This window comes from Balaenoptera ricei, chromosome 10 (assembly GCF_028023285.1).
Source record: "Balaenoptera ricei isolate mBalRic1 chromosome 10, mBalRic1.hap2, whole genome shotgun sequence".
Classification (NCBI taxonomy): Eukaryota; Metazoa; Chordata; class Mammalia; order Artiodactyla; family Balaenopteridae; genus Balaenoptera; species Balaenoptera ricei.
The window spans coordinates 31,386,662-31,400,367 of record NC_082648.1 but is presented as its reverse complement, the minus strand read 5'-3'; the positions used below and the strand labels follow the sequence as shown (position 1 = coordinate 31,400,367).

The following is a 13,706-nucleotide window of genomic DNA, read 5'->3' as shown; positions in this document are numbered from 1 at the left end:
CCCTTTGAAGAAACAGCAGTGCTGAATAGTGCGGTAGTCTACATTGGCCAACAGATAGGTGTAAATGGTTTTCAGAATTGTGTTGTATTTAGTTAACCTGTGTATTGACTTTACAAAATTCTAAAAAACAATAAAAAAGAAGCTTTGGAAGTACAACATCTAAACAATTGCATATTATGGAAGGTTTGAGAAATGGCTTTTGGGAGGTATTTTTAGTTAACTTTCAATGCTGATAGAAAATTGTAATCAGAGAGAGAGAGAAAGAAAATGAATGAATATGTATTCCTGATTCCTGGCAGCAGTGGCCCGAATTCCTGTAAGTTCTGATTAATCCACAATTATTGTTATGGTGATTTGCCTGAGATATTTTTTTATTTTTATTTTTTTAATGAATTAATTTATTTATTTATTTTTGACTGTGTCGGGTCTTCATTTCTGTGCGAGGGCTTTCTCTAGTTGCAGCAAGTGGGGGCCACTCTTCATCGCGGTGCACGGGCCTCTCTCTGTCGCGGCCTCTCTTGTTGGGAGCACAGGCTCCAGATGCGCAGGCTCAGTAGTTGTGGCTCACGGGCCTAGTTGCTCTGCGGCATGTGGGATCTTCCCAGACCAGGGCTCGAACCCGTGTCCCCTGCATTGGCAGGCAGATTCTCAACCACTGTGCCACCAGGGAAGCCCCTGAGATATTTTTAAGATTAGTTTATCAGCTATGAGTCATAAAATTCTCCTGCCGTTTTGATTTGATGTGTACTTACTCATTAAAGAGACATGGTTTCTGTCATCATGCTATGTATATATCACAGATAAAGTCATAAGCTTTTCATTTATTTATTTTGTTATATAATTGTTACACCTATAATAGTACAGGTACTTTATAAATTACTTCGTTGTCATAGTTGAAAAATTTATTATTGGCAGAACAGCTGTACAAAAATGTCTTTGAGCAAGAAGGGTGGGTAGCTGTATCACTATGTAGTATGTGAGGAGAATATGAGAAATCAGATATAATTCTTTTTGCTCTTGTTTTTCCATTTAGCCTAGAACACCAACAAGGGAGTTACAAGTGTAGGTTTGACTTACCTAGTAGATGATTTTCCTCCTTGATAAATCAGATGGTGATAATTATGGAATGTATTATGTTATTACAATCTATTTTTGAAGATTCTCAACACTTTGGGGGAAAATATGTTGCTTTATTTTTTCCAATAATTGTCCCAACACTGCCAATTCCAGTTTTTCCCATTGGTTAAGGGCTACCTTAACAATGCCAAGGTCTAATTGCATGACTTTTCAATCACTTTTGTTTATTAGAACCATCTCATTTTGTTAATAGTTATGTACTATTCATTTTAAAACTTTAATCTCAAACTTAATCCAAAACTCTTCACTTTCTCTCCCCTCATTTGGTGCTACTATCATAGCTACTTGCAGGAGAGAAGGGGAGTGGAAGAGCAGAAAGCTAGGGGAGTTGGGAGGCAGATATGTGGGTTCTGTAAAATCTAGACCTTAGAGGATACTGGCCACAAGGGACACATATCAAGGGGACTAAAAAGCTGTGCAGTTGTGCTGAATCAAATCTCGGAGACAGAGTTTTGGGTGAAGTAGAAAAGAATAGCTTTATTGCTTTACCAGACAAAGGGAGACACAGCATGCTGCTGCCCTTGAAAACTTGTGTCCCAACCTGGGAAGATTTGTTGATGAGTTTTATAGCAAGGATTCAAGGGTGGGGTTCCTGATAAGATTAGGGTGTGTTCAGGGCCTGCATTCCTCTAATCTGGTCTCAGGTAATCTCTTGATGTGCTTCTCTGGTTCCTTTAATCTGGCCTCAGGTGGTCTTCTCTGGAATGAATAATGCCAACATCTTCCATTTGTTGGAGGTTTTAGTTCTATAAAGAGCTTAAATATATTGTTATGTGTATGTACTCCTTGAGGGCGAACCAGGACCCTGCCCCAAGGCTGCACTATTGTTTCTCTGCTGCTCCTCCCTTGTCTCTGCATCCCCTCCCTTCCTTGATTAGCAACTGTTGTAAACTGCCCTTTGGAACTCAGGGACGCTTATGGAGGCTGGAGTCTGTTCCCTACAAATGAGAAACAGGGGACATGGAAAGGCTTCCGTACCCAGGAGCCCCAGAGGGTCCTTCTTGCTTTCAAAAGGACATTGTTCCTTGTTCTTCAGCTCTTAGAAGGCACTTCCTAACACTGTCAGCTAACATCCTCTTCCATTGGCATCCTAGGATGGACCCATAGGCAGGTTCTTTAAGTGGCAGGGAAACCAGATGCTGTCCTCCTCTTCACACAATCACCCTAGGTTTTGGAGCTCCCCTTCACCTTGCTTTAGGGAGTGGAAAGAACCTCCTGATGTCCCCCCAGAAGTAAGGAATAGCCTGTCACTTCATGAGTAAGCCTTGTGGAGAAGGGTCTGACCCTAATGAGAGTGACTCAACGGGATCTCTGATCTAAGCATGAGGAGAAACTCAGCATCTTTTGTTTACAGCTTTGGGCCTTAGTTGGAATTTCAGAAATACAGGAAAAATTCCAGTCAACATGTGTTACCCTCCATTAGAAAACATAATCCTTCGGAGCCATTCAAATCAGTTATTGCCAATTCAGTACTCTACTAATAAGATTTCAACAGCAGGATGAAATGTTTTACAAAATTGCTGTTAGTACATTTAGGCACAAGTGTACCATCCTGGGAGTAAACTACTGAACTTCTGCTTTGCAGTGTATTCTCTTTTACTTAAGGAGATTATGGCACTTATAAACATAGACAGACACCCACATTCACAAAGCCCCACCCCCATGCACACAGATATATTTTTAACTATTTAGGATGTCATGTTTATGTTCTGACTTGTGAGGATTAAAACCAGTGATACTTTTAGAAAAATTAGAAGGAAAATTCCCTTAGAAGAAAAATCATGGTTATTTCGAGTGCACTGTAATCCAGCATATTATCTAAAGCCTTCAGAGGTATGCTGTAAATTACCTATTTTTGAGGTAATAGCATTAAAAGCTTTGTTAAAGACAATGAAGGAGGATTGTATGTGAGGATACTTAAACTCTTTGTGATGAAAACATAAATACTTTTCTTTCTGCTTTTTTAACTGAGCTGAATATACCATGTTATTTCTCCCTAGTCCACACTAAACCCTTTATAGAAAACGGTTTCCAGGGATGATACTTGAGAAGGAGCCAGCAGAGTTATGTTTTACCTTTGATATTGCTACAGTTGCTAATTTTAATTTTACCCTTAGAAATTGTTTTGAACAAGAAAAATTTCTTGAATAAGAAATATATTTTTTTAACCAATACTTGTAGGTCTTCAGTAGATGTTGACAATTTGTTGATTCAAAATTCTAGTTTACAGCTGTTGAGAGTGATCAAAATGCCCTGATGTGAAGAAGAGTAATTTGTAATTCTTCTGAGGCAGGTATTTGCATCACACAATTTTAAAACCAGTTTGTGGTAAACATTCTTTGCTATGGAGTAAGTGCACCTCTGCCCAGAATCAGTACACCCAGTGAACTCTTTTTCTTTGCCTTTTTTTTGACTAGATGCTTCATTTCTCTGTGAAACATTCTTGTCATGTGAGAGGGAAGACTTAAACCTTAAAAAAAAGGCAGTTACTTTTTGGTAGGAAGCTATGCACAAAGAATGTGAAAGGAATATGATTTGGGAGAAAGACTGGAACCAGTACAAATATTTTCATTTTTAAGAATTCAGTAAATTGAGATTGTTTTGGTTATTAGCAGCCTTTCTGTTTCTAAAAAAATTTTAAAGCAAGGGGCTAAAGTGACAGTAGGTGATGTTTTCCCAGGATCTCCTTAAGAAATCATTTATTTCCAGTACTAAGTGATCAAAAATAGGACATATAATAATCCTATATAAATACATTTCTTTCTCCATAAAATACATGGTTTCCCCAAGTTCTGTGATTGGGGAAAAATAATATGTCATTACTTTGGCCAAATTTCGAAATTAATAAGAACATTTATGATATTAAATAAGAATTATAATATAATTATAATATACTTGTATTTATATATAATTATATAATGCAATTATAATTATAACAAATGATACCCTGTTATCCGCACTTGTTTTACAATGAGAATTTCAGTTTTTACGGAGTATTAGGAATCTATTGATTCACAGAAAAGGGAAAATTTAAACTTGTCTTATCGAGCGGAAGAATTCATGACTGTGAAAATATTAGGACTTCTACTTAAGTTGTAGAAATAAAAGGACCCAGGGATTGTGAATTCTACCTTTGGTATGTAGGCCACAGATTATGAGAAATTTCTAAATTTGCTAAGTTTTTCTCCCAATTCATATAATTTTGATTCATTTTTTATTTATGTTTTGGGGGAAATACTGACATTTTTCTCTAACTTTATTTTGTGGAAATAATTTAAATTTTATATTTTAATCTTTTAGGTATGATGTTGATTCGAAGAGTCCCAACTTGTCAAAACATGTAAGTTCATATTTTTATGTTCTTTATGATGATTACAAATATAAATTATAATATCATGATTTGATTGATATTTATGTTGATTGATTAATATTAAGGTTATATGTCCACAACGTATGTAATAAATGCATTGAAAATAAATAGCATTTTTTATTTTTAATTTATTTATTTATGGCTGTGTTGGGTCTTCATTTCTGTGCGAGGGCTTTCTCTAGTTGTGGCAAGTGGGGGCCACTCCTCATTGCGGTGTGCAGGCCTTTCACTGTTGTGGCCTCTCTTGTTGTGGAGCACAGGCTCCAGACACGCAGGCTCAGTAGTTGTGGTTCACGGGCCTAGTTGCTCCGTGGCATGTGGGATCTTCCCAGACCAGGGCTCGAACCCATGTCTCCTGCATTAGCAGGCAGATTCTCAACCACTGCGCCACCAGGGAAGCCCATAAATAGCATTTTTAAAGAACCCTAGAATAACATTTGGAGAAGCTTATTGAAAGAAAGATATCTTCAGTATGTGAAATGGATTAATCTTACTTATTTGTTATATATATATATATTTTTTTTTAAAGAAATGATGTCAGTTCCTTATAATGTTCAAAGTTGGATCAGGTTAAGAAGATGAAATAGTGAGATTACATCTTTTTGGGAGTCTTCACTTTTGAGAGAATGGAAAGTACTAAGGTGTAGGCAGAGTGATTTGCTATTCTGCTGTCCCTGTAGTTCATTTGTTCAACAGTATTTTCTAAGTACCTCCTCATGCCAGGTACCATGGCAGTTTCTGAGTGTACAAGATGAGTAACACAGACATGGAGTCCATCCACAAGTCACTTACTATCTTTCTTTCCTTTCTGGGCTCTGATCTTCCCATTCCTTTTCCTTAAGAGATTTACTCACCAGGCAACAACCATTACCTGGGGAGTTTCCAGGTTCAGGAGCAGCAAGAGTGTCAGAGCTAGGCAGAAAAAGAGGAGGTGGTGGGAAGTGAGGGATGAGAGTGATATTCTTTGGCTAAGCACTGGTGGTTTTATCAATGGAATATTGACCAGTTTGGAATTAGGCCATATCTAATAGGAAGGGCTGGATGGGGGTGAAAAGAGTATTCTGAAAGGGATTTAACTAGGTTTTAAGTGAAATCTGAGTATACAAATGTAAAATGGTAGCTGTGCCAGGGTTGCGAGGTCAGCCAGACTAATGTTCATGCCCAGAGGCTCAGAAGGTGAGATTTTTCCATTTTTATAGGCTATTAGCTAGAATAGGTGGAGATATATCAATCTATCTATCTATCTATCTATCTATCTATCTATCTATCTATCTATCTAGATATGTATATGTAGACAGGGAATGTCATAGTTCAGAGAAGAGAGAGGGGATGTAGAGGGTGATCCCAAGGTGATTTGGGAAAACTGGAAGCCTGGTCATGGTGGTAAAAAAATCACAATTTACTGATCTTTTCCTTCATTAAAGGAGGTATGATATTTATATCTGTTATGAAGCATAGAGCAGAATCATTTGAAGAAAGATTCAAAGGTTAGTCTTTGTACAATTTGAAAAAAATGCTGTAACAAGCTCATTACTTCCCATAAGTAAAGTTCATTGCAGTTGCCATGATACCCTTCTACTCCTTAAGATAAGATTTATAGCATGTAGTTAAACATTTAAAACTTATTTGCATATCTTTGTATTGGAAGTTTTCGAAATTTCCTTGGAAGAATCAGAAAAGGAACCACATTTTCTAGTCAAAATTATCTAGTTTCAAGGAACAAAAATGCATTCACTTATCTCACATGGAGGGGGTTTATTGAAGGGATTTAGGAGCATCTCATAAATGTGACATGTAACTTGCTGTATGGGAATTGCAGCTAGAAACAGGCATGGTGGGTTGGACTGAGACAGCTATTTTCTCTATTTCTCTCTGTCTCTCACTCAATAAAGCCACATATTCTTTTCACTATGGCTTTTCTCTGAGCTTCTGTTTCTCTCTGAAGACAAGTTTCTCTGTTTATTCATCCTGTGTACATAGGGAAAATGACCTCCTTAACACTGACTGGGCATAGACTTTCAAGTGCCCACTCCCTCTGAATATAATTTCTCAGTGTTTCTCAGTTTAGACTAGTCTTCAGAGGGCATAATAACTGAGAAGTTAAGGACATTTTCATGGGGTTGTATATATTGAGGGTGAGTGTGAGGATGGTAACATGTGGTCCTTACCGTCGATATTCAGGGCATCGTATATGGAATATGGGATAGGAAGGTACCTCAAACATGATTAACTATGTCTTCCTTCAATAATCAGTAATGACTAAATATTTTTATGTAAGAGATATGTCTTATAGAAGCCATCAATGTACATATCTTTTCAAATATTTTTCTTTTATAGAATAGCTTTTTTTTCATAAGTAAAGTTTCATGACTCTCTCATGGTAAAAAATCCTTATCCTGACTCTGTTTTACCGTCATGATATCTCTTTTACTATCTTCTCATCACCATACTTCTTTACCAAGCAGCCTGGGTTTCTATCATAACTTTCTTTTCATTCTCCCTTCAATTTCTTTACTGTATTCTCATTTTCATTTCTGCTTAAACTATTCTGACATCGGTTAGATTAAAATGTAGTGGCCTCTCTTCATTCTTTACTTTACTTGATCTCCCCATTATTTTGGACACGATTGACTACTGTATTCTCGAAATACTTACCTCCCTTGACTTCCATGGAAATTTCTCCCTTGCTTCTTTTCCTACCTCTCTGTTTATTCAGTACCTATTATTTTTTAGTTTCTCTTTCTCCTCCTATTCCTTAATATTAGTGCTTCTTATGGCTTTATTTTCAATTTTCATCTCATCTCACTGTATAAACTCTCTTTGGGAGAGTTCAATCATTTACCTGTCTTATCTTGATGATTCATGTACCCTCTGTACACCCCCAGAAAATCTAAGTTTCCAAATGCTTGTCAGATATTCCGTGGTAGATATTCTGCAGAAGCCTAAAATTGAAATATATCAAAAATGTATTTTTGATGACCTTTTCCATCCCAATTTTGCTCCTCTGCCTGTATTATCTTCATGAGAATAATTATCAACACAGTGTACTTACTTAGAAAACTTTCATATAATTTTCCTGGTCCTTGTTATGACAAAAACATTTCAAGTTTCTGAAATGATTCTTTAAAAAAAGATACACTTAGTTCTTGAATGACTGAGAATAAAAATAAATAATTAACAGCACACATAATACTGGCTCATTTAATACCATAACACAGTGCTTTAGAGACCCTTTAAAAAGGAACTAAGAAACAAATTGTGTTTAACTTTAAACACATTAAATCTACTTCCATCAAAGCGAGGGGCTCTGAGATATTCCACCTGGCCTATTGCACTCAAAACTCTAGTGATACCTTTAGAGAGCAGTGATAACCCCTACCCAGAGGAGGTCTTAGAAAGCTCTGACAGCCCCGAGTCAATCACAGAAAGTCACCCCTTTAGAACTAATGTTTCTTTTTCAGTTTTCACTTCTTTATGAATCTTACCCCATTTCCTTTCCTGAATGGAAACTGAGCGCTAACTCTCCCAAGTAGAATTGCTTAACATCTCCTTCCCCTTATATTTCAGGGTCAGTCTTCCTTAACCTCTTCCTGTCTCACATCTAGTGAGTCAACAAATCCTGCTCATTCTAACAAAGAATTGTTTCTCTTCTGTCTTCTTTCCTTACCGCTACTGCCTTAGTTCACATTTTCATCACTTTTCTCCTGGAGTATTGCATAGCTTTTCATAGTTCCTGTAGTTTATATTATCTCACATTTTAATGTATTTTCACATTATTCTTTGTTATATTTCTCAAATGTATATAGTAAGCAACACAAATTACTTAATAAGTGCCTGAGCTATGAGTGGATGAAGCGTGTCAAAAGGAGGAAATGTGTTTTTGAATTGTTACAAGAATTGTTAGAGATAACTGCTTTGAATTTCTGCTAGATATTAACAACAACAAAAGCCCTTCTTTATTTGAAAGCATCCAAGTACAGATTTTAGGTAAAAGAGCATATAACTCATTCAACCCAAAAGGAATTCAAGAGGCATTTGAAAGACCAGAGAAACCAATAAACAAACTAGGTTTATTCCCTGAAGATGCAGTTCTTTAAAAGTGTGGTTGTCTACCTGCCAATTTTGCAAAGGGAAATAAAAACTGAAACCTTTTAGGAAATACTGCTAAGTGTCTGTGTTCGCATGTGGAGTACAGGCACCTATCTTTTACAAAAGGGATTTGGTAGCAAGAGAGACTCCTTGAGTTAACAATAATAAATTTCTTCTCTTTCTCATTTCTGATAATTTTGAAAGATCCCACTTTCAGTATGATTTTATTGGTTTCTAGTACTTAGGGGTCTTAAGTACCAGTCTTAAATTTTTAGTACTAATAAGGAAAATGGAGATATAATATAGAACTGTACCTTAGATTTCTAACATTGCAAATGAATACAAGGTGAATAGATGAAGAATCAGTATAACTTTAATTGATTTTATTGGTGGTGGACAAGATTTTAGTGAAGAAACATTATGTTCACAGCTGACTTATGGAATCCAGGGATGTATTCCTTTAGATGATTTATCCATTTTATGATTCTCTAAGGACATTGCTTTACATATTTCCATTTGCATAATTTAATTGCATCATTAATGAAAAGATTATTAACAGGCCCATAATTGGTGTATCTAGGATTCTGTTTGGTGTTCTGGAGCAGATAACATCGAAACTGTACTTTGTGTACTAAGTTTTCATAACTACCAGGCAATCCAAAATGCATTTATCCATTTGGTTGGTCTTGGAAGGTACCCACTACAGTTTTTGTTTTAGATAGTTAATTGCTCACTGGATTATTTCAGCCACAAAATACCAACCTTCAGTGAAGATGTGTGTGTTCTTCGATATATTTTCTAAATATTATATATATAAACTTCCACATATAGATCAGTTGTATTTGAAAATTTTATTTGAAAGTTAATTAATTGTTCAGATCATGAAATGCATTTTTCATAGGAATATATTTATAAGTGGGGAAAGAGTTTTTCATTAGAATATGTCAGTTTAACCCATATATAACTGAACTGAATTCTAATGTATATTCACATAACCAGGTAAGCAATAAATATATTCCAGGCACTCTTCTAATGCAGAGAAATATAGCAATGAATAAGATTCTTGTCCTAAAACAGCTTACAGTTTAGAGTTGGGGAAGTGGAGTATATAGATTTATTCAATAAAAACAAATGGAAATAAATGGCTAAGATAGCTTACTTCTTTATAACATTTATATTAATAAGATTTTGATACTGAGAGAGAGTGACTCATGAAGCTAGTTAGCTAGAAGCTTATATTTCCCTCAGCCAGGCAGCATGATTCTGCACCAGTTCTTATCCTGGGTATACTTATTAAAGAGAAGGAGGGAACTATTGAAAATCTAGGGGAAGAGCATTTCAGGCAAAAGGAACAGTAGTGCAAAGACCTTGAGTCAGGAAGTAATTTAGTATGTTAGTGTGACTGAAAGATAGCTACCCTATATAGACTGAATGGTGAGGAAAGAAGAATGGAATAATTTGGAAAGGTAGATAGAATTCAGATGATGTGGAGATTTGTAGGCCAAAGTTTAAAGAATTTAGTTTTTTTTTTTTTATGGATTTCACTGGAAGATGATGTGATCTGATTTATACGTTTAAATAACAACTGGCAGCTGAAGTGGATAATGGGGTTGGGAAGCCCCAGTGTACAGGAGCCAGTTTCAGGTTTTACCCAGGGAACTCCTGCTATTGTGAACCAACAGAGACCAGTTATAAAACTGCTGTTAATTTAGCTAGGTAAACAATATTTGGTAAGTATAGACCTTGAAGTGGTAAGAAGTGGCAGATTTAGAATGTATTTTGATGATATGGTTGCTGATGACGTGGATATCAGGTATGAAAATAAGACATGAAGATAGAATGATTCCTAGGTTATTGGAAACTGGATAAATGAAGGTACAGTTTATTGCCATGGGGTACATTGGGGAGGAAGAGACTGAGGTGGTGGGGATGAGAATAGAGAAATCAGTGGTCAGGGCAGGTTTATGTTGTTTGAGACCCCAGTAAGCATCCAACTGGAGATATTGACTAGGCCATTTCTGGAGACTTGAGAACTGTCAGCTCAATAAAATTATATAAAAAAGTATAAATGGAGAAGAGAATAGGATAGAACCTTGGAGGAACTTTAGCATTTACAAATTTGGTGGGAAATGATTAGCCAGAATTATCATTTAAAAAGGCTAGTCAGGACATATCACTTTCTAGCTCAAATTAATTTTCCAGTGGCTTCCCTCCACACTTAAGACAGAATTCACAATCCATCATGGACCCTTGGCTCCGTCCTCTCCTTCCATTCTCTTCCTTGCTCATTCTACTCTAACTCCACTGGCCCTCTTGCTTTTCCTTAAACACCCCAAGTACCTTCTTGTCTCAGGGACATTGTTCTTGCTTTTTCTCCTACCTACCTGTTGTCTCAAATGTTCACAGGGTTCTTTCTGTTTTATTATTGAAATTTCCACTTAGTTGGAAATTAGTTAGTCTACTTAGAGGCCTTGCCTGACTGTCCTGTGTAAAAGAGCTCTCCATGCTATCCTCTGATGCCTTTTCAATAATAACTTTCTTTTTTTTATGTAGCAAGCTTTCTTGTCTTTATCAGCTAATGAGAGCTAGCCTTATAAGCATATTCAAATTAAAGAATTTATGACTGATGCTCAATAAATGGATTATGTTTCTATTTGCATTTTCAACATGGTTTTGTAGAATCTTAGACTTTGAGACAGAATTAGGGGCAGTGCTTGAGGTAGGTTTGATGACAGTATCTTTGGCACTCATTACGTTATATTAGGTGAGATTGTTTGCATGTAAGACTGGCACTTACTCAGGGCTTAGTATTTAATGACATTGTGTGATAGTATTATATTTATTATTTAATAATGCTATAATATATATCATATTATTTAATAGTACTATATAGTAAGCTTTCTAGTTATTTAGCCTGTTGACTGTATCATCATGTTTAACAGCAATGAGAATATTTACTTAACATTTTTTGTTAGCATATTACATTTCTCACATCTTTACTGATGAGAACTAACGTCTAGACAAAAAGTGATGTGCCTCTAGAAGGTAAATATTTTCCATAGATTTGTTATAGTATTTGTGAATAGAGTAGCTTTATTCTTAATCTATAAATAGTATGGTTCACAATTTAAATATGTATGTTGTTGATAATTTTAGAAAATTGGTTAATTTTGATCAATAACTACTCATTCATTGAAAGATTAATTTTCATTCAGTGTCTTATTTAACTGCCTTCATTTGGACTCTTATCAAGCAAGAAATATTTTGAAAATCAACAACTGTGCTGAGGGAAAATAAATTCAACTTTAGAGTATAATTTTGAAATTATATTTGCAATTTAGCTACTGATGTCTAAGTTTAGAACTATTAATAATAATGTGTGAGAAATTCTCTCATTTGTGGAAAACATTATATGAAGAAACACACTGCACATGGACACACACACACATATATATGTATGCATATTCTTGAAAATTATATGGAACTTTGTATGATATTTTGATGATACTGGTAATATGTGTGTAGTAAGAATTAGTCCTGAAATAGGTGGAGGAATTATTTTTCTTTGTATATACTTTTTACTGTTTATATTATTTCTGTGCATTTTAAAAATAAATTTCAGGAGTGGGTGGGGAAAAAAAAGAACTTTGTGTTGATTTCTTGGAGGTAGGATTAGCATTTTTGCTTTGTAGATGGATCCATTCATTAAAAAGACAAATGCTTGATTGAAAAAAAAGGTGTATTATTATAATGTTAAAATGAGACCAATTATTTTTATTAAAATATTAAATCGAATTGCTTCATGTTGAGTTTGCTTTATACCCCAAACAGCACAACCATTAAGAAAGTAGGGGCTTCCCTGGTGGCACAGTGGTTGGGAATCCGCCTGCCAATGCAGGGTACATGGGTTCGAGCCCTGGTCTGGGAAAATTCCACGTGCCGCAGAGCAACTAAGCCCGTGTGGTATAACTACTGAGCCTGAGCTCTAGAGCCCACAAACCACAGCTACTGAGCCCAAGTGCCACAACTACTGAAGCCCACGTGCCTAGAGCCCGTGCTCTGCAACAGGAGAGGCCACAGCAATGAGAGGCCTGCACATTGCGACAGAGTGGCCCCCCCACCACAACTAGAGAAAGCCCACTCGCAGCAACAAAGACCCAACACAACCAAAAATAAATAAATAAATTAATTAATTAAAAAAAAAAAAGAAAGTAGGAAAGATTACTGAACAAAGAAGCACCATTCTTGATTATTATAAATGATTGTCATATTAGTATATAGTACATAATATAACTAAGTCACTCCTCAATCTCTATAGTTGCTGTGATTAGTATGAATTAATTAAATATAGAGGAAGTCAGCAATATTAGCAGGGAGTACCAACAGTAAAATATTAGTAAATAATGCCGACAATAAAATTTCACAAGTTATACAAACTTTCCTCACCAATTTTTTTCCACAATGGTTAAAATTTTATAAAAGCGAGAAATTTTGTATCATTTATTTTCTCTTGCTTTTACTGGCTTAGTGTGCATGTGCTTAAAAAAGCTAAATGATCACAAAATGGGTAAAAGCAATAAGTGGAGGCAAATCATGACTCTATCTTATCAAGAATGAATGATTAACTCCTGAACAGTTGACTGTACTCAATTACTGTGCTGTGTTAAAACTTAGCTATCAATAACCCATTTGTCTTTTAATTTGAATTATCTATTAATTAGAAATATTTTCTATGCTCATTGGTCATTTTGTAAAACAGGAAAGCCGTTTAAAGATTATCTTTGTAGTTCTTTTAGGAAAAAGATGCCACACTATCGAATGCTTATAAAATTGTTTATGATAATGCTGATGATAATCTACATTCATTGGTTAGCTTTGTAATAGTATAGGAATGAGAAATTTTATTTACCAGTTAATATGAAACCACACCTCCTGGTTCATTATACTATTGTTTTAAAAATGTCATTCTTTACATAGATATATTTGTATGTATACTTGTTAACATTTAAGATAAGACACTTTTGGGTTTTATAATGACACTCAAAATGAGCATATTTATTGACCATGAGTGTAAAGTGGTTTTGGAAAAGAAAATGTATTATTTTATTCA

The 13,706-nt window shown here is 35.4% G+C and overlaps 1 protein-coding gene across 2 annotated transcripts in view; it reads left to right on the top strand.

The window, feature by feature from the left end:
* CPNE8 (copine 8) overlaps positions 1 to 13,706 on the top strand; it is a 306,320-nt gene that overhangs the window by 89,138 nt on the left and 203,476 nt on the right. For both annotated transcript variants that reach the window (XM_059934544.1, XM_059934545.1), the window contains exon 5: positions 4,438 to 4,477. In XM_059934544.1, coding sequence (XP_059790527.1) covers positions 4,438 to 4,477 — 40 coding nt within the window. The remainder of the gene's footprint in view (positions 1 to 4,437; positions 4,478 to 13,706) is intronic.